The sequence below is a fragment of the Citrus sinensis genome, chromosome 1 (assembly GCF_022201045.2).
Source record: "Citrus sinensis cultivar Valencia sweet orange chromosome 1, DVS_A1.0, whole genome shotgun sequence".
NCBI classification, from domain to species: Eukaryota; Viridiplantae; Streptophyta; class Magnoliopsida; order Sapindales; family Rutaceae; genus Citrus; species Citrus sinensis.
Genome location: NC_068556.1, coordinates 24,362,702 through 24,388,973, shown reverse-complemented (window position 1 = coordinate 24,388,973; position 26,272 = coordinate 24,362,702). Strand labels below are relative to the sequence as shown.

At 34.7% G+C, this 26,272-nt stretch overlaps 3 protein-coding genes and 1 long non-coding RNA gene across 5 annotated transcripts; 2 read left to right on the top strand and 2 right to left on the bottom strand.

The window, feature by feature from the left end:
- The first annotated feature begins 1,212 nt into the window (after positions 1-1,212).
- LOC102629225 (30S ribosomal protein S1, chloroplastic) lies at positions 1,213-4,032 on the top strand. Its single transcript, XM_006488727.4, has 7 exons — positions 1,213-1,594; positions 2,115-2,390; positions 2,507-2,587; positions 2,837-3,118; positions 3,198-3,308; positions 3,505-3,591; positions 3,670-4,032. Exons 1-7 carry the CDS (start codon positions 1,289-1,291, stop codon positions 3,769-3,771), a joined length of 1,245 nt encoding a protein of 414 aa, XP_006488790.1. The 5' UTR covers positions 1,213-1,288; the 3' UTR covers positions 3,772-4,032.
- On the bottom strand, positions 3,948-10,016 carry LOC102628947 (uncharacterized). 2 transcript variants are annotated; one of them, XM_006488726.4, is made up of 14 exons: positions 9,720-10,016; positions 9,514-9,626; positions 9,327-9,423; positions 9,111-9,235; positions 8,136-8,685; positions 7,756-7,941; positions 7,158-7,451; positions 6,808-6,960; positions 6,467-6,621; positions 6,240-6,345; positions 5,243-6,127; positions 4,935-5,016; positions 4,407-4,751; positions 3,948-4,321 (listed from the first exon to the last, which is right to left on the bottom strand). In XM_006488726.4, exons 1-14 carry the CDS (start codon positions 9,822-9,824, stop codon positions 4,128-4,130), a joined length of 3,390 nt encoding a protein of 1,129 aa, XP_006488789.1. In that variant the 5' UTR covers positions 9,825-10,016; the 3' UTR covers positions 3,948-4,127. The 2 variants fall into 2 exon arrangements, with proteins under 2 accessions (XP_006488789.1, XP_015388972.1); XM_015533486.3 differs by lacking the exon at positions 9,720-10,016 and having other exon boundaries at positions 9,337-9,423; positions 9,514-9,529.
- Positions 10,017-10,684: 668 nt separating this feature from the next.
- On the top strand, positions 10,685-13,913 carry LOC102629512 (uncharacterized). Its single transcript, XR_371830.4, has 3 exons — positions 10,685-13,480; positions 13,569-13,631; positions 13,717-13,913. It is a non-coding gene; the product is annotated as an uncharacterized LOC102629512 (long non-coding RNA).
- Positions 13,914-14,394: 481 nt separating this feature from the next.
- LOC102629718 (E3 ubiquitin-protein ligase UPL6) lies at positions 14,395-25,759 on the bottom strand. Its single transcript, XM_006488728.4, has 26 exons — positions 25,337-25,759; positions 24,374-24,471; positions 24,133-24,260; positions 23,390-23,501; positions 23,017-23,197; positions 22,369-22,551; positions 21,978-22,160; positions 21,451-21,520; positions 21,116-21,234; positions 20,734-21,026; positions 20,536-20,632; positions 20,071-20,217; positions 19,716-19,799; positions 19,559-19,645; positions 19,214-19,354; positions 18,978-19,103; positions 18,287-18,385; positions 17,462-17,529; positions 16,695-16,761; positions 16,320-16,490; positions 16,130-16,219; positions 15,797-15,877; positions 15,488-15,561; positions 15,301-15,372; positions 15,068-15,157; positions 14,395-14,969 (listed from the first exon to the last, which is right to left on the bottom strand). Exons 1-26 carry the CDS (start codon positions 25,493-25,495, stop codon positions 14,903-14,905), a joined length of 3,087 nt encoding a protein of 1,028 aa, XP_006488791.1. The 5' UTR covers positions 25,496-25,759; the 3' UTR covers positions 14,395-14,902.
- Between the last annotated feature and the right edge of the window lie 513 nt (positions 25,760-26,272).

Sequence of the window (26,272 nt, the reverse complement as noted above, 5' to 3'; positions counted from 1 at the left end):
ACTTTTCATTAAGTTTTATGCTCTTAGTTGCGATAATATTTGGACTTAGAAAAAATTTAGCCAACCAAAAAAATTTTTTTGGCTTCGCCCCTAGTTAATACCCTTATAAATTTATTTCATATTATCCTTTATTATTATTTTTTATTTATCCCTTTTTTGGTTATATGAGTGTATTCAACAATTTTTTTTTGAATGGGAATTTTAAATATAATATAACTTTAGGTAAGTGTGTTTTATAATAGGTCCATCTTTTTTAATTTATATTTACTATTTTAATAATAGATTTTAATTTTTTTTAATACATTAATTTTAATTCAAATGATTAAACAATTCTTGTTTGGCTTATGTAATTACAAGAAAATATATCAATATAATATACTAAAAATAACATTATAAGTATCATATATTAATGTAAAAAAAATACATGCATTAGATATATATTTTATTTTTCATGCTTTGTTAAGGTAAACATTATCAATTTTTTTAACTAATAAATAATTTATTTATAACTTGTAATATGCTTAACCAATAAATATAAGCATATTTAATATTTATGAGGTTATACATGTCAAAATATTATATTTTAGATTTAAAAAAATAACTTAACACTTATATTCAGATATTAAAAAAAGAAAAACAAACATATCATTCAGATATATATATTTAAACCTATTTAAACTTCAGCTAAATTCAGTCTCTTTCAAATTTCAAATAAAAAAACCAAATATTTTCTTAGTAATTACCACCTTCTCATTTTATCATTGAAATTGAGGATTTGATTATTTTAAAATCACTTCAAATCCCGATGGTAAATAGACATCTCTATTGTTAGGGCAAATTTCAAATTCAACTTCAATAAAATTACATCAAGACATATACTAACAAATTTTTACTACTAGTAAAGATCTATCTAACTCGATGTACTGCTACTGAAGTCTAATAACTCGAATAATTTCTGCCAAAAAAAAAAAAAAACAAAACTTGAAAACTATACTTTGTATTCTAACTTTCTAAGCATATTATATCCTCACTTCATTAATCTATCAATTAAGTAACTCAGAGAACCGACCGATGCGAACATTCAATTACGTCCTCGATTGTGATTTTGTCAAAATATAGGGAGCTTAACGTTATAACCCCAACATACATAATCTATAAAGAATATTAAATGACCAATATACCCCCTTCGGTCTAATAGCTTCCCACTCCCATTCCACGTGACCTTATCTGAGCCAAATCCAGAACCAAAGGAAAGCTAAAAACTTGGCGAGCTGAAGGGAAAGCAAGAATGGCGACCTTGGCTCAACAGTTCACAGGACTAAGATGCCCACCAATCTCACACACACGCCTCTCAAGAAGAAAATCGATTACCCAAATTCAACAAAAGCTTCTGAATAGCAGAAAAAATAAAACGATAGTGTCAGCAGTGGCAATATCAAATGCAGAGACTAGAGAGAGGGAGGAGCTCAATCAGCTCTTTGAAGAAGCTTACGAACGGTGTCGTACTGCTCCCATGGAAGGCGTCTCTTTCACTCTCGAGGAGTTTCACTCTGCTCTTGAGAAGTATGACTTCAATTCTGAATTAGGTACTAAAGTAAGTGAAATTTTGTTCCTTTCTTTTTCTTTTTCAATTTTGGTGTTTAGTCTTTTTTTAAAGATTTGATATGATAATGTGGGTTATGATAGTGTATCTGTTCATGCGTATGAGGCTAAATTGGGAATTATTTAGGTTTTGTTCTTAAAGTTTGATTTTTATCTTTTATTTTTTATTTTTTATTTTTTGTTTAAAGGACAAAACTTTTGATATTTATGTTGGTAAATGAGCTTGAATTGGGAATAATGATGTGAATTGTGCGGAATTAGGTATTGGGTAAGTTTGTTGATTCATTGCTCTTTAGGGACATTGGGGTGTTTCGCTTTTATCTTTTATCCAATGGTGAATGCAACTTGAGCCATTTTCTTGGGATATTGATAATACTTTGGTTTTCCAAATTTTGAACTTACAAGGAAGACGGGCTGTCATAAAATGGTTGATAGTACTGAGATCTTTATCTAATCATAATTCGCTAAAATGCATAACCTTTACCTGATTGTTTTTTATATTATTATTTCAGGTAAAGGGAACAGTTTTTTGTACAGATAACCGTGGAGCACTGGTCGATATTACTGCAAAGTCATCTGCTTATTTGCCTACCCAAGAGGCATGCATTCACAAGATTAAACATGTAGAAGAGGCAGGTATAGTTCCGGGGTTGAAGGAGGAGTTTGTAATTATTGGTGAAAATGAAGCTGATGATAGCTTGGTCTTGAGCCTACGGATGATCCAGTACGAGCTTGCCTGGGAAAGATGTAGGCAGCTGCAATCTGAGGACGTTGTTGTAAAGGGTAAGGTGGGTAAAAATAAAATGGTCAAGTAAAGTATGGGGACTTGTGAATAATTTTATTAATTTGCCATTCAGATGACAGATATTTTATACTTTTGCTTTCATGAAATATATTCATGTAGGTTGTTGGTGCAAACAAAGGTGGAGTGGTTGCTGAGGTGGAGGGCCTTCGTGGATTTGTCCCTTTCTCCCAGATATCATCGGTTAGTTCTCTGTAGCTGTACTACTTGCCTATCATGCATAGGAGGCAACTTATTTTTTCTTATGCAGTCTTATCTTGTACGGATGTACAAGTTCACATTATGTTGTATTATATAGGGTAACAATTTGTTCTTCATTCTTTGGACTCGTGTTTTTCCCCCTCAGCATCGGCATTGTCATATGTAAAAGTTTAAAATTGTGCAGCTGTAATCATATCGTTTGAAGGTTTTCACTTTTCTTTTACGTGTCAGAAATCAACTGCAGAAGAGCTTCTCGGTAAAGATCTTCCTCTAAAGTTTGTGGAGGTTGATGAGGAACAGTCTAGGCTTGTCCTAAGTAACCGCAAGGCCATGGCTGACAGCCAGGCACAGCTAGGAATTGGATCAGTGGTCATTGGTACTGTACAGAGCCTGAAACCATATGGTGCCTTCATTGACATTGGTGGAATCAATGGTCTTCTTCATGTCAGTCAGATCAGTCACGATCGTGTGGCTGATATTGCTACAGTGCTTCAACCTGGTGATACTCTCAAGGTATGTCTATAATGCCCTTTGTTATTTCTTAATCAGAATTTGTTAAGGTAACATTTATTATATAAGTTCTGTGGTATAGGTCATGATACTGAGCCATGACCGAGAGAGAGGCCGTGTCAGTCTTTCAACAAAGAAGTTAGAACCTACCCCTGGAGACATGATTCGCAATCCAAAACTTGTTTTTGAGAAGGTAATTTTGTAGCGAGTAACTCGTCTCTCGTTGAAGATTACTGGTATATTTGGCATGTGAACTTATATTGTAAATGATCTTATTGGTTTTTCTTTTCTTGCTTAATGTTAATCATTTTTCTATTACGCGCGTCTCTACTTTGCTACTGAGCATATTTTGAGACCAGAACTAATCATATGTATGATGTCTATTATAGGCTGAGGAGATGGCACAAACATTCAGGCAGAGAATTGCTCAAGCAGAAGCCATGGCTCGTGCAGACATGCTTAGATTCCAGCCTGAGGTACCACTGTCTTTGCTTTTGAGATCTTCCAGATTGTGGTGACCTTAAATCAATTTCTCTTACCATTTCCTTTTGCAGAGTGGCTTAACTCTTAACTCGGATGGGATCTTGGGTCCACTTTCACCTGACTTGCCGGCGGATGGATTAGATTTGACTGACATTTCCCCAGCTGATGATTGAACTTAAATAGCAGTTGTATTGTATCTTTTGCAACCCAAGACATATTATTAATTTTGTAAAATTTACTGCGATTGAAACTTCCAGCCAAATATGCAACTTCAAATTTTTTCCTCTTGGTTAGTCCCCTAGTTTGTAATTTTCCTCGACAATTAGGAAATGCTTCTCCGCCTACCATATTATTGAACAGCTTCATACATTCATTTGTATTTGTATGGTTCTTACAACATACCGTATTATTAAACACCCTCATACATTTGTATTTGTACGATTCTTACAACATGGTATCAATTTTCTGCACTAATAGGATATGTTATCAACATAAAATTTTGTAAAAGCCAAAAGGCTTTCAAAGCAGGCTAACTTTGTTGTTTGCCGGTCTTCTTGCCCTTCTTTTGCTTTTGCTTCAATTGAGTAAGACCTGCAGCTGCGACCTTCACATTTCCGATAATAGCAGCAACCAGTTCAGGATCTGTGCATGCTTTCATTAATTCCTTCTCTCTATTTGTTGCTTCAGGCATGTGGCTAAATAAATTCATTGCAGTCTTTGCGGCTACAAAGACATTGAAAAGGGAAAATGTCAAAAACCGGCGTCAGAGAAAGCATTAACAATAAGAGACTGTAAAATATCTGGATACCTTTCCCTTTCTTTGCAGTGCCAGGAATTATCTTCACACGGTATTTGTAAGATTGTACAGCACTGTAAGGGCCACAAACTGGGATGACATATAAGAGGATGTCACTGGGCAGTGGATTCCCAGTCAGGTAATCCACATCATTTAATCTCCCTTTTTCTTCTTCCCCAATCTCATGAATATCCTCCTCCTCCATCGCCACCTTGTCCATCTCAGCAGTTTCATCTAAACCCACACAGGGATTATCTTCAACTCCATGGGAGGAATCATCTGGATGTTCTTTACAATCCTTAGACAAGTGACCAGCCTTTTTACATTTGTAACAAACTTTTGGGGCATCTACAGGACCTGCAATGTTTGAGGAAATGATCAGCATATACTAGTATGAATCATATATCACAAAATCGATACAAAATGTTTTCTATTAAATCCCAAAGTTATGCAGAATTTGTTTTGTAGGTCTTCTTCATGATATCTAATTGAATAAAAGAAGTATTATATTCAAAAATAGAAAATGAACTGGAAACATACTGATAGCAGGTTTCTTCTCTTTATGTGTAGATGCATTTTCATTCTGCGGATCTCCATCATTCTTTTGAACTTTACCAGCCGACTGAAAATTCACATAAACTATCATTTTCATTATTGGAACAATATGACATGAAAATGAACTTTAATTCATAACAATGCAAGGCATTAAGAATCAGAAATGGAAACCTTAAATAACTAATGAAGTAAGAGCCCAAAAAAGGGATAACTAAATGATTAATGTAATAAAGGACTACATAACAGCTTCAGCCATTCTAGGTAACACCTATGGTGCAAGTTAATGTACTCACAGCCAGTAATGCCATCCGAATGTTCCTCTCTTCCTCATCTTGATTGCCATACTTCTCCTTCATCTTCTTAAGTTTACCCTTCTGCCCACGGCTAATTTTTCCACCTTCTATCTTTGTCTTTCTAACAATACTTTCAGGCTGAGAAGAAGCATCCTTTCCTCTCTCCTTTTCATGCTCAACCTTTGGATCTACAACACTACTGCCCTGACCTTTCTTCAGCTTCCTTCTTTCAGCTTTTGAAATATAAGGTTTATCTCTGACTGTAGCAGTCCTCTCGACATGCTTATCTTCCTCTGACAAATCAAACTGAGTCGTTTCAATCCCATGTTTTGTACTGGATATAGAAGCAGATCCAAGCCCAAGAGCCCTATCAATGAGATCTTCAAGTTGTGGGGTGACTGGAGCAGCAACATTTCTCGCAATATCAGATATCTTACTATCAATACCATTTGAGATAGTTTTGTCTTCAGCAGGAAATTCATGAGAATCAACATTACTAGCATTTGTATGACTCGGGGCAGGATGAGCAGAATTAGGTACAGATAAGCTTTCTGCTACAGGTTTTTCATCTGTGTCATCTTTCTCTGACTCAATATCAGAATTCTCTTTGTGATGTCCACTATCTTCGAAATCATCCATTCCTTCCTCCTCGCCTCGAACCCTCCTTTCATTTAAATGCGACCCTAAGGAGCTCTCATCCAAGCGGAATAACAATCCAAAGCCCATAATAAGTGGATGTGGAGGAAGAAAATTCTTCTTCCCACGAATCATGAAGCTCCCAACTGTAAGATATTCTCCTGTGGGAGCAGTTTTACTAACTTGGTGAGGATAAACCCACCAAGCGCTAGTGACCATCTTTGAATCCCATGCCTGGCTGTGGCAGACCTACATCACAATACCAAATTATGAAATAAATCATGTTGCATGTGTAATTCAATCAATACAGAAATAAAAAAACATAAAATTGATATCAAGAGGAAATGAGGTGGAGACTAACTGTAAAACATCCTGCTTGGTTTAACGTGAGTGGTGGCACAGGTTGTTCGGGCCTGTGATTTTTTATCACAGTACTAGAAGCTCCATGCAGATCAGCATGAACATACCTGTTCCCAAGTCATATATTAATTGTCAAACAGTTTAGCAGACTCTAAAAGGTATTAAACCAAGTTACGTTTACATACAGATCATAATCATCTATGCAATATTGTAATAACATTGACTTACACATCTCCTTTTGACATATAGCGCTTGACTATCATCTCATTCTGCTGAGCATCACGCCCACTAATAACCAAATAGTTTTCACTGCTGATGAACCAATTAAATTTCTCGAACCAGTGAACTTTGCGCATATGTGAAATATTGGCAACTGTTTTTTCCTGCATAGTCATATTGTGTGGGAAGAGAGGGAGGGAAGTGGTGCTTGGAGTTAGACACTTGAAGCAAAGAAATTCATCAAAGTTCTAAATTTATGATACAAGACTAAACCTTTCAAAGCTACCATAAAAGAAATTAGAATCAAAGCAAGAAGAGTTAGGAAAAGGCCACTGCAATGTAAAACCTACCTGCAAAATCTGCAGACGAGTCTTCTTCTCAGCTGCTTTAAAAGCTTTTGAATGCGCTGTAATAGTCTTTTCCTGTTTGCTCTCCTGTTTTTTCTTCAGTTCATACCAGCGCCGAGCATTTGCATGTGCTGAAAGTGCCAAATCAACTTCTACCTAGAAGGTCGAAACAAATTGAAAAGTACTAATTACTGATAGTTTGAAACATATATGATCCTAAATGTCTACAAAACCAAGTAAGCCAAAGATGCTGCAGAAATCAAGAAAAAATGTGGGATGACAAGTTGCTTAAGTTTAATTCTAGAGAAAAAGTTTCAAATCAGTATAAATCCATTCTTAAATTGAAGTAGCACCTTTTCCACAGGGAGTGTCTTTTCTTCATCATCCATTTCATCAAGATTATTGCTCAACAGCAACGTCATGCAGTTCCTTTCAAGATAAAGCTTGTCAATCAAACCAGCCACAGGGTTCCCAGCTTTCCTCTCTTCCTTCACCATACGAGCAAGATCTTCCCAACTCATGCGGTTTGCAAGAGCCACACGAACAGCTAAAATAGCAGCATCCACATCTTCTAAGTTATATTCTATCAATTCTGCCATTTTAACAGATCGATCAACTTCCTGCTTCAGTGTATGCACACGGTTTTCCTAATGGAAAAAGTGTATCAGAAAAATATGCAAGGAATGGGCATAAAATAATTCACCACATTGCCCCTAGAATATCACTTATACGAACTCAGCTTTTTCAGTGAAGGGTCAATTCAAGTACATAAAAAAAGCATGACAATCAGGATTGATTTGTATCCATATAGTCCATGAATGGTGCGATCAAATAAAACTGCAGAGTTGCATCAACCTCTATCTCCAAGCAAAGAAAGAGATCCAGTTGATATTTCAAGTCATTAGAACAGCAAGAGTACTTAATGTCAGTTTCCAAACTACAAAGGCAGACCTGATCCATGTGTATTTTGTTTAGTTTATGAAAGGCAGCATCCTCCTTTGCCTTGTGCTGTTGTTCTGCCCGTTGACTTTCAATTTTGCTGTAGAACTCATCCAAAGCTGCATCAAAAGTTTCAAACTTCACAAACTCCCTTGACCTGAATTGATTCAACAAGAGGGGGCAAAATTCATCATAGATCTGCAAGAAATAACCAGATAGAGATATCAAAAACAGAGCACTTCTAGCAATACAATTAAGAATCCAAAACAGTTACCCTTATTATGTATGTTTCTCTTTGAAAAAAAAAATCAAAAAGAGGACCAAAAGGAAGAATGATGATTGTATTCTGCAGCATATAAAGGAAAATGAACATGGAGAAGAATAGTAATAACCTGGGTAGAACTTCCAGACTCAGATGGGGGATGGTCCTTTCCCAAATGTTTGTTCTGTGTTAAAATGTATCCTTCCGGAACTATATCGCCTGAAATAACATCCTGGAGCCAGTCCTCAAACTTTGCAACAGCTAAGACCAAAACTTGTATTGCATTATCTTCTAACTTGTTAACTTCAGAAAGCTTCATATTAGGAACCAACCCAGTATCCAAAATGATATGCTCGGAAAGAGCAGGTCCATAACCCAATGCCTCCCCAAGAACAGTCTTTAATGTGGGCTGTTTGGCACGAGCACCGTCATTACTGTTTTTATTTGAATTCTTACTTAGGTCAAAAGACTTGCCTCCCTTCTGACCACCTAGATTTTCCTTTGATGCATTAGACACATTATTACCATCTTCATTAACCTTATCAGGTTCATTAGCATCAGGTTCCTTAGAAGATGTCAGGGCAGCATGCAACTTTGAAGCTGTAGTTCGCTCAAAAACCCGACATATCTCAGTCGGATAACGATGTCGTGACATGATGGCAACCCCTTTATCATCATCCCTGACATTGGCAAATTGACATCATTCAACAATATTAAATTTCTAACATTAACACCAGAAAACCAGGACCAGGAACTCTATCATGCCCTACTCCCAATACTAAAACAATGACCTTACACAAGTTTCAACCAACATGCTTCAGCCCCTTGGGAGCGACAACATTCATGCAAAATGTTCAAATATTCCTGCACAAGCTATCAGCAAATAATGTTCTATTTGAAATTATTGCGCTTTTGCTTAATTTTGAAAGCACGGCATATTTAAAAGTGTCAAGTACCCACTATATTCTTGGGCAGCTAGTGTTAACTAACCATCAGCACACTTGATGGTTAATGATTCCATTTGAGAGTAGCAGTATATGTATGAGTGTGTTTTTGCATAATTTCTAAATGAAAACAAATATACAACAAAGAAGAAATCACCAACCTGTGAGACCGTAGAAGAGTCAATACAGTGAACTCAGAATCCGTAAGTAGAATATTTCCTTGCGCATACAGCTCCAATATAACATAATGAGCATTCATACCCAATCCAAATTGGAACAAGATAATCTAGTACAAAAAAGAAACAGATATTATAAGAGAAAAAGTTATATGAATAAATTTGCAATTAAGAAAACGATATAAGAATAATGATGCCCACCCTATCATACCCCAGTTGGCGAACATCTTCAAGCCTTCTGGTACGAATATGCTTCCTTAATTTTAAAGTAAAACCAGACGGAGTATTTTTCTTGTCGCTACAAGTAGAAAATGACAAAGCGTAGTGTAAGTTATTTTCAATTTTTTTTTCTTTTTTGAGGGGAATATCATTAAGAAATAATAAATACCGAGCATAAGCAGTGGTGTGTAACCGAACGCCGCTTTCCATTAACAGTAAAACCTTCTCGCTCTCTCCGGATTCGGTGACTCCACTGCTATTCATTAGCTTGAATATGTAAGTCTGGACACAATAAATAAGAAGAATCAGTCAATCAAATGAATTGAAATGTGAATAGAATTTTAAAAAAATGAAAAATTGATTGTGAAATTAAACCTTGGGGGAGAGATCGTAGACATTGGAACAGCGCATCCCGATTAAGCGTCGTAAACATTTGACCTCCGCGGCCACATCGGCGGTGTTCATGCGTACCTTCACCATGGTTAAGACGTTTGGTTGAGAAAGAAATGTGAGAGAGAGGGACAATGGAGAATGAGGTTCCTATTAATGAAGATAATTAAGGGGTTGCTCTTTGCCCTTTTGCGTTTGCGGGCGTGCTCAAGCTTTGTTTTCTAATTTGTCTATGCGTCGTCGTCTACCCTTGGAGAGCAAAACAAGTCTCGTTTGTGTCCTGGCGAAGTTGGTGAGGCTGGATATAGTAGTAAAAGCCGTGTCTTTTTTTTTACTTTTTTTTTCGTCTAATAAGGGTATTTATTTTATTAAATTATAAATAAATCAAAATATATATTTTAATATATTATATGATAAAATACATTATATTAAAAGGATATATTAGTTTTTTAATCTTTAAAAAAAATCTTTTATTAAAATATTATTTTTCTTTTATGCTAGAAATAAAGTGAGAATATCTTTATTTTATATATAGCCTATCATTACTACTACTCTCTGCCCGTTTCCATTGTTTAAACAAAATTGTTATTTTCTTTCATTGTACCCCATTTAAATCCTAAATAGTAAATAGAACAATAATGAGACTATAAGATTTAAAAATGATAATTTAAGTCATGGCACAAGCTACTAGTGCACCTTTAGCTTAGTGAAAAAAGCCTTACACTCACAATTAGGGGTGGGCATAAACCCACAACTTATGGGTTTAACCAAACTCAAACCAAATAAAATAATTTGAATTGGATAAATTATTAAAATGGGTTGATTTGGGTTTTTTTTAGAGAAAACCATTTCATAATAGTTTGGGTATGGTTAACCCATGAGCTAAATAAATTTGAGCTGTGAGTGAAAAATAAATAAAATATAAGTAAATTAAATTAAATTAATTCCATTATTTTCACTTCCATAATCTCGCATTCATCACTCCCCAGTTCATTAGAACTGTTCACTCTCACTGACCTCACTCTATCTTCCACAATCTCTCACTCTATCTTCCACAATCTCTGTCAACAAAAGTGCTGTCACGAATCTCTCAATCGATTTTCATCAACTCTTGAAGACCCACTTCGATTACAGCCTTTCTATTGATCTAAGGTGAGGTTTTTTTTGCAAAAGTTTCATTTTTTTTCCCAGTTATTTGGTAATGGGTATGCTTGGAATTAGAGAATGGGGAATTGATGAAACCACTCACACTTGAATATGCCGAAAATAATTTGATGATATATGAATTTGATTGAGCTCTTATGAACTAATTCTTTCATAGATCATTGCTACCACGTGTACAATTTAAAGAATTGTGAAAAAAAAAATTCTAGAAAATATTATCATCTGGGCTTTCAGTGTTGTTTTTTATGCCATTATTTTTGTTAACTTAGCTTGTGATTGTATCCTTACAACCATTGTACTAAAGACAGAGTGCAGAAATTTAGGATCTGCCATAATAAATATTGTTGAAACTATAATGGCTCACTTACATCTGCTGGTGCATAAATTAACTGCATAATTAGGGATGGCAATGGGCACCGCCCGCAGCGGGTTTGCCATTACCAAACCCAAACCCGCACAAAATTTAAATTACCAAACCCACCCGCAACCCGCAGCGGATTTTAATTTTTTTACAAAAACCCACCCGCAGCGGGTTTTAACAATTACCAAACCCGCAATGGTATCCGGCGGATTTTTTGCGGGTTTCCGTATTTAAAATCACAAATGTTTAATATATACATTTATAATAATAACCTCAAATTCCATATAACATACTCAATTTTATATTTAAATAATATAAATGAAAAATTAAAATTTCCACATCAATTCAACACAAATTCTCAAATTTAAGTATAAATTACACAAATCCATTTAAAAAACACAAACTAGTATCTAAAAATAATAATTACATTTCATATTATCATTTAAAACAAGCTCCAAGAGAAGATATTCATTTCATTCACCACCATAAGCACCCATCCAACACAATGCCTATAATAATAATTAAGATTAATATTTTCAAATACTAATTCGAAGGAAAATGCCTTTAGTTTTCTTTAGATTATGACTTTAGAATAGGATATAGGCCACATACACACATACACAACTTTGAGCCTTTGGCTATTTGGTAATTTAATTAATGACATTATTTTCTTTATACATTTTTAGATTAAAATTAAACTAAAAATATTTGAAAAAAATATTGCGGATTTGGTGGATATCCATGCGGGTATCCACCGGATATAAGGTTAATACCAAACCCACCCGCATCCATGTGCGGGTTTTAATTTATAATACTAAACCCGCCCGCAACGGGTAAAATTATCCGCAACGGGCGGGTTTTGGCGGGTGGGTTTGGGCGGGTTTGCGGGTTTGCAGGTACAATTGCCATCCCTATGCATAATAAACCAAGTGCAGAGCTTGCTTGCTTAATTAATTTGGACAGCTGCACAAGGACAACTCCAAACCATGGAAAAAGACTAACAACCCTAATAGTGATGATTGGGAAAATGCTAATGTTTTTGTGTTGTTTTTGAAGTCATTTTATGATATAACTTTGAAATTTAGTGGATCAATGTACATGACTTCAAACTTATATTTTCATGAAATGTGCTCAATTCATTCCGATTTGACATCATTAATTGAAAGTGGTGATGATCTTGTTTTATCTAAAATGGCAACAGGTATGAAAAATAAGTATGACAAATATTGGGGTTCAATTGATAGGTTAAATAATTTGTTGCTTATTTCGGTTATTCTTGATCCATGTTATAAGTTAAAATATGTAAGATTTTGCTTTGAAGACATTTTTGTTATTGATGAGGTTGGGAAGAAGTCTGAAGAGGTGAAAAATCTTTTAATACGTCTTTATAAAGATCTTGACACTAGGATTGGTGGTTGTGGATCATCTAGTGGTGCTAGTTAGGGTTGGCAATGGGATGGGATGAGATCGTCCCGTATATACAAGTGGGATAAAAAAATAACCCACTTTTATTCATATTTTTTTTTGGGAGAAAAATATGTCTCAATCTCGTCTCAAAAGAGTTGAGATCCTGCGGGATCCCATCTCAATTGAAAAAAATTTCATCCTTAGTCGGCAATGAGACGGGATGGAACGAGATTTGTCAATCTCAGCCTCATCCCATATATGCAAGTGGAATAAAAAAATGTTTTACTCTCGTCCCTATATTTTTTTGTGAGACAAAAATATGTTTCAATCCCGTCCCAAATAGGATGAAAAATTGCCATCCCTAGTGCTAGTAAGTCGTCAATTGTTGATAGTAGGAAATTTGATAAAAAGGTGGGGTTTTCTAAACTTTCAAGTGTTGCAAAGTTCAAACAAAGAATAGGAAAAGATGATTGTGTTGAGATAAAAAATGAAGTAGAGAGGTACTTGTTGGAGCCATGTAAACATGTTGATGACGACGACTTTGAGATTTTGGCATGGTAGAAAATGAACTCAATAAAATATCGAGTTCTTTCGCATATTGCAAAGGATGTGTTTGCAATTCCAATATCTACAGTAGCTTCAGAATCTGCATTTAGTACTGGAGGACGTATCATTGATTCATTTCGTAGTTCTTTAAGTCCAAAGATGGTGGAAGCTTTGATATGCTCACAAAATTGGTTACGTAACACTTTTGTCCCATTACAAGATGAACCAACGATGGAGAAGCTTGAGTTTTATGAAGCCATGATATCAGGTAACTACTATTTATCATAACAAGCGAAAAAAATTATATATTTGTTTATCATTAGTCTTTTTTTATTAATTTTTTTTATTTAATATAGAGTTTGGATCAAGTGCAACAACGGAAGCATTGACTTTAGATTGATGTTATTCTTACGATTTTGGTATGAATCATGTTCCTTTTTAAATTTACTCATCTTTATAACTATTCAACATTATAATTTTCTTTTTTTGTTATTTATTTGTTAGTGAAGGAGCAGACTCAGTTGAACATGGGATCTTTTGATTAAAGTGCTGCAAGTGGAATAATTATGATGGATTGTTTTGATACTTGATTTGGATGTCTTATCTTGTTTTGATTTGTATTGACATTATTAGAATTTGTATTGTAATATGGTTAATATTTAAGGACGAAGTTATTGTGAAATCTATTATTTATAATTTTTTGACTATATTTTTTCATATTTTAATATTAATTTAATAATTATTGTAATTTTGATATAATTAAATTTATCAAAATAAAAAATATTTTTATTACAAAATTCAAACCAAACCCAAATGAGTTGGTTTGGGTTGGGTTAAAAATATTTGGATTGGTTTGAGTTGGGTTAAAATTTTTATGGTTTGGTTTGAGTTGACATAAAATCCAACCCAAACCAACTCATGCCCACCCCTACTCACAATACGTGACAGTAAGAGTTCGAACCTCCATAAAAATATTATAAGAATTAGTTTCAATCCTTCATAATTGTTTGGAGACATAAAAATGTGATTGGAGTAAACCTTAAGGTTGTGAATTGAGTAAACCTTGTAATATCAGTAATAATCCCACATTAACGGAATTCAATTCGCAGGACTTTTACAAAACGCGAAACTGGGTTTCAGTATCATTGAATAGCACACCTTATCATTGAAACTCACTTGACATGAACAAACAAATCTATCTATAAATCCAATAGCATAAATTGCAATATCATTACAGTTTTCATCCCCTCCTTATTTTCCCCAAGAATGAAATTGGCACAGGAAAAAAAAATGTTGTGAGCACATCTACAACAACCACTTACATAAAACGACTATTCCTTCTCATTTACACAACCATATAGCACAGATACTTTTGATTGCATTTAGTTTACATAATGATCGACTTTGTAAGACCCAACAGCTGAGAGGTCCCAATCTATCTATATACGGCATATCCACCAAGTATAAGCTTCACAATTTAACATTATTGCAGCCGTACTCACTTATGTACATGTTGTGATCAGCACGTTATCTGTGTTTATCGCAGCTTTAACTCTGCTTTTGTGATCTTTGCAGAAACTAAGACAGCACAGATGGTGCATCATACTTCGGAGCATGAACCAATAAATACAGAACTGACGTCTCCATGGAGTACGGTGTATACCTCTGTCCACTTAAGCACAAGGTTCCATCAACTCAGATCAAAACCAGCTTCTGCATTTATGGCGTACAGCAGTTTTGTCGACATTTGCTCTTTGCTGTATCACAACCATGCACCAACAGAGCGAACATGAGCTTAATTGATGGAAAACAAAAGGACATAAATAAAAAGATTTCCAACTTAAAATATACAAACCTCCTGTATGGTGGAAGCTTAAGAAGATTCATGCAAGTAGCCGATGTCGGTAACCGATCAAGAGCTTCTTCAGAAGCACTACCAGCGGCTCTGCATAAAAGATTTCCAATAGTATTAAGCTTTCAACATAAAGAGAAGGATAAGAAAATGGATTCAGCAATGATATCCGGCTAAGTAACTCAACTTAGTAACTCTGCATCAATTCTCATCAAATTAGATATGACTAATTTTACCTTTGTATGCAGAATAAAGGCTCGAGATATTTGAATCCCAGTAGTGGTCCTCGAGAGCACCCAGTCACAAACCTAGGGAGAAAATACTCACGTTATTTTCATTCTCAACATACACTAAGCACTAATATGTAAGCAGAAAGAACTAAACAAATAGAAAGATAAAATAGTGACAGATTACTCAACTCACTTCAAAAATTTCTTTTGGTTTTCCAGTGAAAAGCTTTTGAGGACTTCCCAGAACATCTCGATAACATAATGCTCCTGTCGAAAGAAACAATTATCAGAATTTGTATATGATCAGTACGATTCAGATTACCAAACTATGTAAGGCATTCATAATCGAGTAGAGAAAAAACAAATATTATAACCTACTGCACTCATAAAAAGAATTCATTGACAGAGTTATGTTCCAACTAATTAAGGAGCAATTTACACCCATACATTTCCCACTCGTATGCTCTATTAACAAAATCAAAATAACTGAAAAACAACTTACACTATGATAACCTCCCACATAGTTAGTGTTCTGTCTCAGGTCATCAAAATCCAAGCTATCGAGTGAACCTGATATTAGCAGCTGTAAACAAAATACATGCATCGGAAAAATGAGATCTTAAAAACTGTAATAATCAACCAGAAATGTGAGTGTGTATCTGTCTGGGTATGCCAGTGTTGATTCAGAGAACAAATTATGAACCTCCCAACTTGAGTAACATGTTAGAAGTAATTGAAGAAAAAAAAATTCAATTCAGAGGAAAGCTCTACTGGTGCTGACAACAAAAGGTATTCCAGTGAGTAGCAAAACTGCAAATGCTAAAATCAAACTTACCTGTAGTTCATGCTCATTAAACATATCGATCCAATCTTTCTGTATAAGCTGCTGAAAGCCTCTCAGGAAATGAGAACTTTGTTGACGTATCTGAAAGTAGTAATCTCATCATATCAGGATTATTAAATAGAAAGGGTGATCTGAGATTTAAATTGAATGAAGCAAAAGAACTAAGATGATGGTGCACTACCTGAAAATTCAGCCGGTGATTGGACACAAGATGAATAAATGTGATAACATTCTCATTAGTAACACGTATGTTCTTCCCTCCTGGAAGCAGCTCCTCTTCTGTTTGCTCTCCATATTCATTGTTCAGAATAACAAAGTAGAGTTCTAACTCCGAAATGTCAGCTTCATAATGCTGTAGATTACAGCGAATTGAAAGATTAAAAAGTGAAATCCTCAATGAAAACTGATACTAGCCCTCCACTCAGACACCCAACCACCAACCTCCAGAAAAAAGAAGAATGAAAATTGCAATGACACAGTGAAAGAACTCAAAAGACAAAAATAAAAATTAACACCAAGTACCCAAAAAGTACACAAAGGTGGATAGAAACACCACCTTCAAGAAAATAAGGTGACGATATAATTCAGGATCTAACGAGGGCAAGTCATTCAAATAATTGTACCTTGCAACAAAAAGAAAATTGGGTGTGTTAATAACAAACAATGAAATGAAGGTAGCAGATATATCACATAAGTAATTAGTCTACAATGTTAAAATGCTCATTATTTATATGATAGAAACTACTTAGAATCCCTGAATCTATTAAGATAAAACATCTAGTCCATAAGGCAAATAGAGATGAAAACATAGTGAAAGAGCTTTCATGTAATCATCCACAAAAAGCAGCATAAAAGCATCTATGAAGGCAGGCCGGTCAGAATGTACAAATCCCATTAATCAAACTCAACATCTTATCAATGATTAAGTAATTGAAGTGTGGGAAATTTGTAACATCAGAAATTTTTTATTAGCATTCAAAACCCTACAAAGAGCACTCCACTTTTTTGGAATGAAGTATTCAATCTGAAAAGAGGTTATTACAATTTCTTCAACCTCTATAACAAGAGAAAATCACCAGCTGGTGGTAAGATTTGAAACACAGATTAACCTCATTACAATATGCTAAAGCAATAGTGTGTAATTCATACCTAATAAGATAAAGATGCAAAACTAATATTAACTTATCTATATGTACATACTCGTGCAGATCTAAACGCATACAGTATTAACCAAACAGCACACACTCTCCAAGATTATAGTAAAAGCTAATTTCCTCAATATTTCAGATTCTGCAATGCTATGTGGTAGCATAAAAACCTTACTTCTGTTTTAACTTGCTCAAGAAGAATGTTGCAAATGGGATATCAACAAGAATTCCTTCAAACATGGCCTGCATGAATGAGAGAGCATGTAGCCATAAAAAATTAATGTATACAAACAGGAAGTATTAGAAAAATATAAGAAGCCATTTAAAATTTTAAATGATATGCATATGCAGATCAGGATAACAGAGATGTGCAAAGGCAGGGACCTGGAAGATTGTACCAAAACAGTGGTAGCAAGGTAGCAACTGAGTCTTAAAATAAAAATAATCCAAATTATATTAAAAATTTATTGATTAATAAGTTTCTGCCAACATAAAGAAACCCCTCCAGTATGATGCCAACTCAGATGATAAGAACAACTACAAAGAATTGGTTAGGCAAGACTAAAAAAACACTGCAATCTATAAAAGCATAACCTTGTAGCAGAATAAATATTATTTTCCCAATAAATTAGATATTCATTATGAATTATTTTTTAAATTCAACAAATGTCAAATGAACCAGACATAAACATAATAAAATAACGAAGATTCTTCTTATCAATATCATATTACTATCAAGGTGAAAAGCTCAAAATTTTAGGACACAGGAGACCAGGATTAAAGAAAGTGCACTTCAGCATTACCAGGTGACAAATATGGCCTTATTCAACCGATCGGAGAACGCATAAAATTAATTTCAACCCACTCATGCTTGCCTCGCACAAGTTGTTACATACAGGTATCATATAATACAGCAGCCAGATGCAATTCAGATTCACTCAACCACAGAAGCAACACGACGAGAGAAAATGGTTCAAATAACACAAAAAACACATCATACCTTTGCAAGTAGAATTCCAAGAAAATGAAAAAACTGGAGATGCTGCTCATGTATCATTCCAGATCCAGGATTAGGGTAGAGCAAGTGATCAGATGTTTCCTAGATGTAGTAGAAAGTCAGTAAAACATGAAGCATAATTATAACATATGCAACAAGTTTAAATCAGTAAAAATAAGCAGATTGTTAAGTATATTTGCAAGTGATCATCAAAGACCTTAATTTCTATTATATATTATAAGTACAACAATAATAGCATTCCAAGAAAATGATAAGTTATGACAATATCTAGAATACAAGGTCTTTATCACAGGGCATACATTGTACAGCTTGCCAAAAGGAGCTTATATGAAACAAAATATTAAATAGTTAATAAGATGAATTATATCAGAAACTTGGACTTTCAATCAGTAAAGATAAGGTAATAGAGTGAATATGCTGAAGCCCATTCTCTCACTCAGAACCGCTCATCTATTTGATAAAAATAAGAAATTGATAAAAACGATAAATGCATTTAAGATAAATATCGAAACCCCTCAGAAAAGCTTATATGACTGTCAGGAAGTCTAGTTCCAAAATCTATACCTATGTAAATATAACATGTGGATCTGCGTCCTAGTATTTTGCCACGTCATCAATATGTACAAATGGGTGTATTTATTTTGTGTTGAGAGAAGAAGAAAAAGTGAGAAACCTTGAATAACCCATACTGAACATCAAATGCTGCACGAGTAATGTTCTCCATGAAATCTTTGAAAATTCCACCCCCATCAATACCAGCCTCTTCCACACCAAGTTCATTAACAAATGTTACACGAATCTGTGCATAAACTTTTAAAATTGATTAGACTGAGGCAGACAGATAAAAGAATGCTCTTCTTCCAAAGGAAGCATCAAGAGGGCAAAGAAACATAAAACAAAAAACATTACCGCTCCTCGAAGATCCTCTTCAGACATTGTACTCATCTGACTATAAGCATCTTCCAAAATATGATCCCTCCGAATTCTGAACCGACTTCTAGTAAAAACTCCATGAGACCCATGTCTTTGCCTAACTGATGCTAACTGCGACTGGTAGATAATATTTACACATTAATACCAAATAAGATGAAAAGATAATGGAATCAAAATTTCTATTTGTTTCATTAACTTGCTGCAAGGAAAAATTTTGTTTCTTCAGTAAAGTTTATAAAACATTTTCAATTGTATTATTTCTGGTAGAACAAGTTCCCGCAAAAAAGTTGGGATGCATGCTTAAAAAATTCACTCACTTACTTGAAAGATCTTAGCCCTGCTTGTAAAAGGTACCAAAAAAGGAGCTTGCTTCAATATTTCATTTGCTCTGGTACCATCTATTGTAGCCTGGGGAAAAATGATGTTAGAAACAAGCAACACATCCCGGACCCTATGGATGCAATTAAGGACCTATTACCTGAGAAATGAAAAAATCATTGACACCATCGGCATGGAAGTCACTTGGGGGTACAAATTCTCGCCTATTGTTCCAATCTTGCAACTTCAAGAATAGTTTATATACCAAATTAGCAGATCAAACAAGAGATTACATCGGTTATTAGACAAGAATCTGGGCATCTCTAATTCACTCAGAGATGAAAACTAATGCTTCCACAAACAACAATCAAAATAGTATGAAAAGACGACCCTTTTTTTTTTATTTTATACGAAACAGAAATTGAATTGTAAAAGAATAAGGCAAATAACAGCTATTTTACACAAGTTCTCCAAGGAATACATTGAACAGAAAGTTAACTCATGCTTGCAAATACCTGTGAGAGGACCTCAGAGGCTACAGTGCTGACCCTATGTTGAATAGCTTCAGCTGGGAGCATCTTGTTAGCAGGAGGGGGGCTGGAGACAGATTTCCCTACATTAGGGTGCGATGTAGGATTCAACCATAGAAGATGCCATAAGGCCTACAGATATGGGTATATGTCAAAAATCAAAACAATATCTATCAGAATTATTCTATTTAGCGTTATCAATCAGCGCACATGAACAAAGATGACATCTGGCAGTCATGGTTAATGTACCGATATCAATAACAAACAAATTTATTTCAATATGATAGTTGAAAGCTACAGATGGCATAAGGCCACAGAAAATCCACAAAACCTCCCTAAATTAAACAACATCCAGCATTTCAAGACTTTTTCTAAAGGGAAAATTTTGTGGAGTGCTTAACATCTCCTTTTACAGTAACTTTAAACTAAACATTTATCACAAAATAATACCTCTCTCAGAATGACAATTAGATGTCTGATATCCTTCAATGACAATGGCTTCTCCTGCTCATAGAACTCCTCATTATCAACTATTGTAAGCATATGCCTGATCAACCCAAAACCATATTTACACATTAAACAGGAACTGCCATGGAATAAATAAATAAATAAATAAATGTTAAGAAAAAATAGAAGGAGCCGCCTTACTTGTACACTGGACAGAAAACAGCTAGAGGCAGAAGCCAACCAGGTGCATCTCCAGAGAGATATGGCAAGAAAGGCCATTTTCTAATCTCATGACACCGCTTCATATAGTGCCAAAGCAATTGAACAAGCTCTGTTCTATAAGCTAGGACAGTCATGATACACTCAAGAGGCAAAGTGTTGAAAGCGACGTGCAGAAAAGCACAAGCAGCACCAACAGCTGCAACCTCTTTATCACCCGGTCCTTCATCATGCGGGCCACGAAGCAAATGGAACCCACTGAATAAAACATTTGTCTGCTCGAAAGAATAAATATCAAGAGTTGTTGCTTTAATATTTTAACATACAGCTTTCATTTCGAAAGTGATTAGTCAAGACAGCTTACCAATTGCAAAAGAAAGCGTGAATCTATAGCACTGGTAATCTGCTTCTCCAAATCCCTATTAATAACTGGTTCCATCACTTCATCACCAGCAGTCATATCATCATCACTGACCATAGAACCTAAAGTAGAACAACCACATAGGTATACATCTCATTCTAGTAGTTAAAGGAATAAAAGAAAAGAAAAGGAAAAAAAAACGGGGGGAAAAAGCATGCAAGTTATATACAATACCAAATTTATATTGAGGGAAAAGCAATTCTCCATAAAAACACGGAAAGAAGGAACAAGAGTATTAAAAGAAACATAAAATCACTATTTTATGAGGTAAGACATACTTTCTCGACTCGATTTTATAGGAGGAAGGGCCTTTAACAAAAATGTTGTGATAGCAGCCAGGTCTACACCCTGTGAAACCAAAAAATACCAGTAAGGCAATAATACCATACTTACATAGTTGGAATACACGATTTTTTACACAAATGATGTGTCGTTTACCATTAATTGCCATGGATAAGGTATCAATTAAACTTAATTATATACTACGAAGGTGCAAATTTTACAACCCTATCGAGTGACAAGTCATATGCCATATCAGTTGGAACATATTTCAATTATCATCGATTGCCATGGGTAAGGTATCAATTAATTTGACATAATTATACATAATTAATGTGCAAATTTTACATTCCATGGCATACGCCACGTCAGTTGGGATACATATATGTAAATGTAATCAGAAACACATAAACCCGAACTAACAAACCAAAGTTAGGACAACGAACAACTTAGCAAATAAAATTGAACACGGTAAACATTTCAAATGAGCAGTTAAGTTAAAAAAAAAAATGAATACGTTCCTTACCATTTCAAATGAGCAATCAGGCTGAGATAAGGCAACCCCGGCAGTTTCCAAGATATTTCCAAGAAGACATGCATAACCAGGCAATTCCATTGAAACTTCGTGAGGTAGCACATTAGCATGATTTTGCACACACAACGCCATCTGATGGATATAATGCTGACTTGTCCTTCCGGTGGCAAAAACCTAAACGTTAAAATCTCACACCTCTTAAAAACACAAAAACAGGAAGTAATGTAAAATTGGCAATGGAAAGAAGTTTAAGTTTACAAAAGAATCACTTGGTGGCTTTTAGACCGCTTCATGCCACCAATATGTAGATTCCAAACAACCATAGATAGAAATATGAACTATATCAAAGAAAAAGAATCAGAGTAGATCAGAGGAGACTTACCTCCTTTATGTACGGGAAAAGATGCCACAAGAAAGGTATTGTAAGAATCTGTGAAAAGAAACTCCATCGCGGATCAATATTTGGGCAAATACAAGGCTTTTGACCAATGTGAGGAATTATAAGGGTCAGCACCCGCTCCAATGATGAAATTCTCCCATATGAATTGTGAATCTCCATACTTTCCTGCATAACATCAGTAGCTAAGCAAAAATATGTAAATGCCCAAGCACATGCATGTGAAGGCAAAGGACACAGAGTACTAAAACATTTTCTAGAACAATATAATCCACAGCGCAAGACCACACAAAAGTCTGTTTATAACAATTTAAACATTTTCGAGTTATATATGGATTTAGAATTCTACAATATTTTCAAAAATAGTAGTATAGTACAAAGGACAGGCCAAAAAGGACCATATAGTTTAACTTGTCTTTTTTAATGGACAAAAAACAAAAGCTACAAAGAACAGGTAACATAAATCCTTCTACATCCTCAAAATGAATTTCATTTCTCTGTCTTGTGCTAAATTCCAGAATTTAAGACTAAAGATGCTCTTTGCAAAAGAACTCACACAGAAATGCAAACTATAATAACTATATGGATTAAGGGGAAAAAATACAAGAGATTATCCAGAATTAGAAACATTACCTTTCCTGTAACAATAAGTTCCCTGAGCAGAGTGAAAACATTCCTTTCCAAGAGATAACTAACTACCTTACAAGTCCATGGAAGCCTAGAATCTATCAAGAAAACTACAGCTTCTAGCAAGAGAGTTGGTGGTGTATTTGATTCTTCTGGAGTCACAAAAAGTTGATCTTTCAATTCCTTTCTGTCCAATAAATAATCAGATTAGCAAACATTGCATTACGACTCAACTTTTGGAGGAAAACTAGCATAAGTTTTTAATTGACTGCAGTATAAGAATATTACAAAATAACTTGTGGTAGCAGCATATGCATCAAGCAAGATTGAAAAATCTAGAAATCGACTCTAATGGGCATAAACATCCCAAAGTGCCAACCTATTTTGATGTACAGCCTGAATACAGGCAAATGCAAACTTCTTAACTCTGAAATCCACTAAAGCGCGTTTGGATGAATAATCTATGCCAGCAAAGAGGCCAACGACATCCCCTGTCACATAATTGAAGACTGTCAGGACCAGCAAATAACATACCAGAAAGGAAACTGAAACATAAATAAGCAAAGAGAAGGGTTACATGATACATTGAACTTTTGGAACCAGGGTATATGAAGAGAGGTAACAGGAAAAAAAAAAAAACTAATTCTTTTCATTCGTTATTTTTAGGAAAACAATTGCAAAGAAATGAAAATTACAGTGTATTTCTCATCTTCCATCATCTCTTAGTAATTTTTAACCACTAAGAATTCTATGCCGACAAACCATTATGTCTTTTACATCAGGTACAAATATCTTGTCCCTTGCTAATTTTTATGACAAGAATTACGAATAGATGAAAATTAACAGTGTATTTCTCATCGTCCATCACAATCACAAAGAATTCAATGCTGACAAATCATTATGCTTTTTACATCAAGGGAAAGATATCTTGTCCCTTGCTAATACCTTGGATAATCAGATTCCATTAATCAATGGCACATGGACAAAACCTTGTTGATGATTTTAAGACATGAAGTTGTAAGCGAAATTTGAAAGAGAGAGAACTCGAATCCGTGCATAAAACATATTACTTTAAATAGCACATAAGAAAACCTTTAAAAAGTATAACTCATAAAAATTTACCACTCTCTTGAACAAAATGCTTCATTAACCGGCATGTTTCCACAAGGACTGAGATATCACTAACATTTCGTGCATTAAAGAAAAAAAAAAGTTGGCGGAAGAATGCTGATTGTGGACCAAAACATTGCCTGAAAGCAGAAAGAAAATTTTAACAAAACAAATAAATCAGGCAGGAGAAGAAAAAAAAAAGGAAAGAATTGTGACATAATTATCCAGTCAAAATAGGAATCCACCATGCTACCTGTTTACATTTTGGATATGTCGCCCATAAGTTGCAAAAAACTGCTCTCGGACCTTAGAATGTTCAATTTCCATTGCTTTTTTCCCTCTGAAGCATTTCTGTAGATAGTATTTAGTTAACACTTGGCAAAAATTACATTACAAAGATTTGAATTGCCCATCCAAAGAAAAGATTCACTCAACTAGTTTATATAAGTTACCATACACTGAGCAAGCGTGTCCTTGTGACACCCACAATTATAAGATAAAAATTATAATCGTGATATGAATAAATTACAGACATGCACATACACATAGATAGCAATCACAACTTGGAGAATTCTGAAGTAAATGATTGAGCCAAAATTTCACAGAAAATTTATGTCAAACTACTAATCTATAAAGCTTATCCACAAGAAAGTGAAATTACACTTCACTAAACTTGTCCATTGCTAGAAAACTACCAGCATCTGCAAAACTTTCACAAGGTTTTCAATGTTCGGTTCACTTGACTAAACCTAATTGCGTAGCTTCAACCTTACGAAAATAAATGTCTTTCCAAATATAACTTTAAAATAGATAGAGACAGTAAAACGACAAACATAATTAGTCACCTCCAGTGCCAATCGCGAAGACTCTGTTCATCACTCGATATGAAAAATTGGCCGTACTAAAATTAGACCATCGCATCACTAAAATACAAAACCTTCCACATATTCATTTTGCTTCTTATAAATTATTCTTGGTGAGATCAACTAACATTCTTTTTCTAATAATTAACACACATTAACTTTATTCACATCACATTTCATCATAAAATAAATCCAAAAAAAATACCAACGTAAAATAGTGAATAGAACAAGTAATCTACATACACTAGAACGATCATTGCACCTTGGGCAAATGCAAATAGCATCACATACACATGCAATGCAGCAATGTAGCAATGACTATTAAATTCAAATTCAAATTCGATGAACCCGACCTGTATCTTGATGGCGGCATGGTTCTGCTTACGCAAATAGAGGCGACGATTACGCTCCAACCTCGTCTGTTCTAAAAGCTTCTGTCTATCTCTCTCCTTCGAACTCCTGCCTCCTAAATCGACTCGCTTCCGAGTAGTCGGATCGCCAGAGAAAAACATATTCACCTAGTCAACTAGGTCGAAACGAAACGCCAAAAGAACGAGGTTAATCCGGAACTAATCAGATTGCGTCACTGTAGTATTGTAGCCCTAGAAATTTGAGAAACAAGAGAGGAAAGTGAACGAGAGAGGAGATGATTGGTTGGAGAGAAAATTTTGATCGGAGGAAGAAAGGAAAATCGGAAAGATTTTCTCGCGCTTTTTCTCTTTCAGCTTTGAGTGGGGCAAAATGAAAAGGTAAACACAAAACACGACTGCAAGACAAAGCTGAATGTAAATGCTAATAAATTACTTAGCGACCAATTAACCGAGCTTATGGTAGTGAATTAAAAAACTCACCGTTTTTTATGCGGTCGAGAAACTCTTTTTTTTTTTTTTCTTAAATAAGCACTAAATAACCCCTTTCAAAAAAAATACTAAATAACCTTATGAAAATACACGGTTCATTTTTTATAAATAAATATAAAGCAAGTTTACCTTATTATACAATAAAATGTAACTTAAAATTCTTATGAGCAAAGGACAATATGATTTACATTCAAAAGATTTATTTAAAAAAGGGACCGACAATCCGGTTTTTGTGTGAAGATTACTAAAACAGAATTTTAAATTGAAATTTATTTATTACTTTATACAATAAAATTCTTTTTTTTGTTTTTGATAGAAATACAATAAAATTCTTAGTAAAGTTAAAACTAGCGTTGGCAAAACTCAAGTCCAGGTCCGGGTATTGCAATGTCCAAACCCTGCCCATATACAATTTTTAGATGCTCAGGT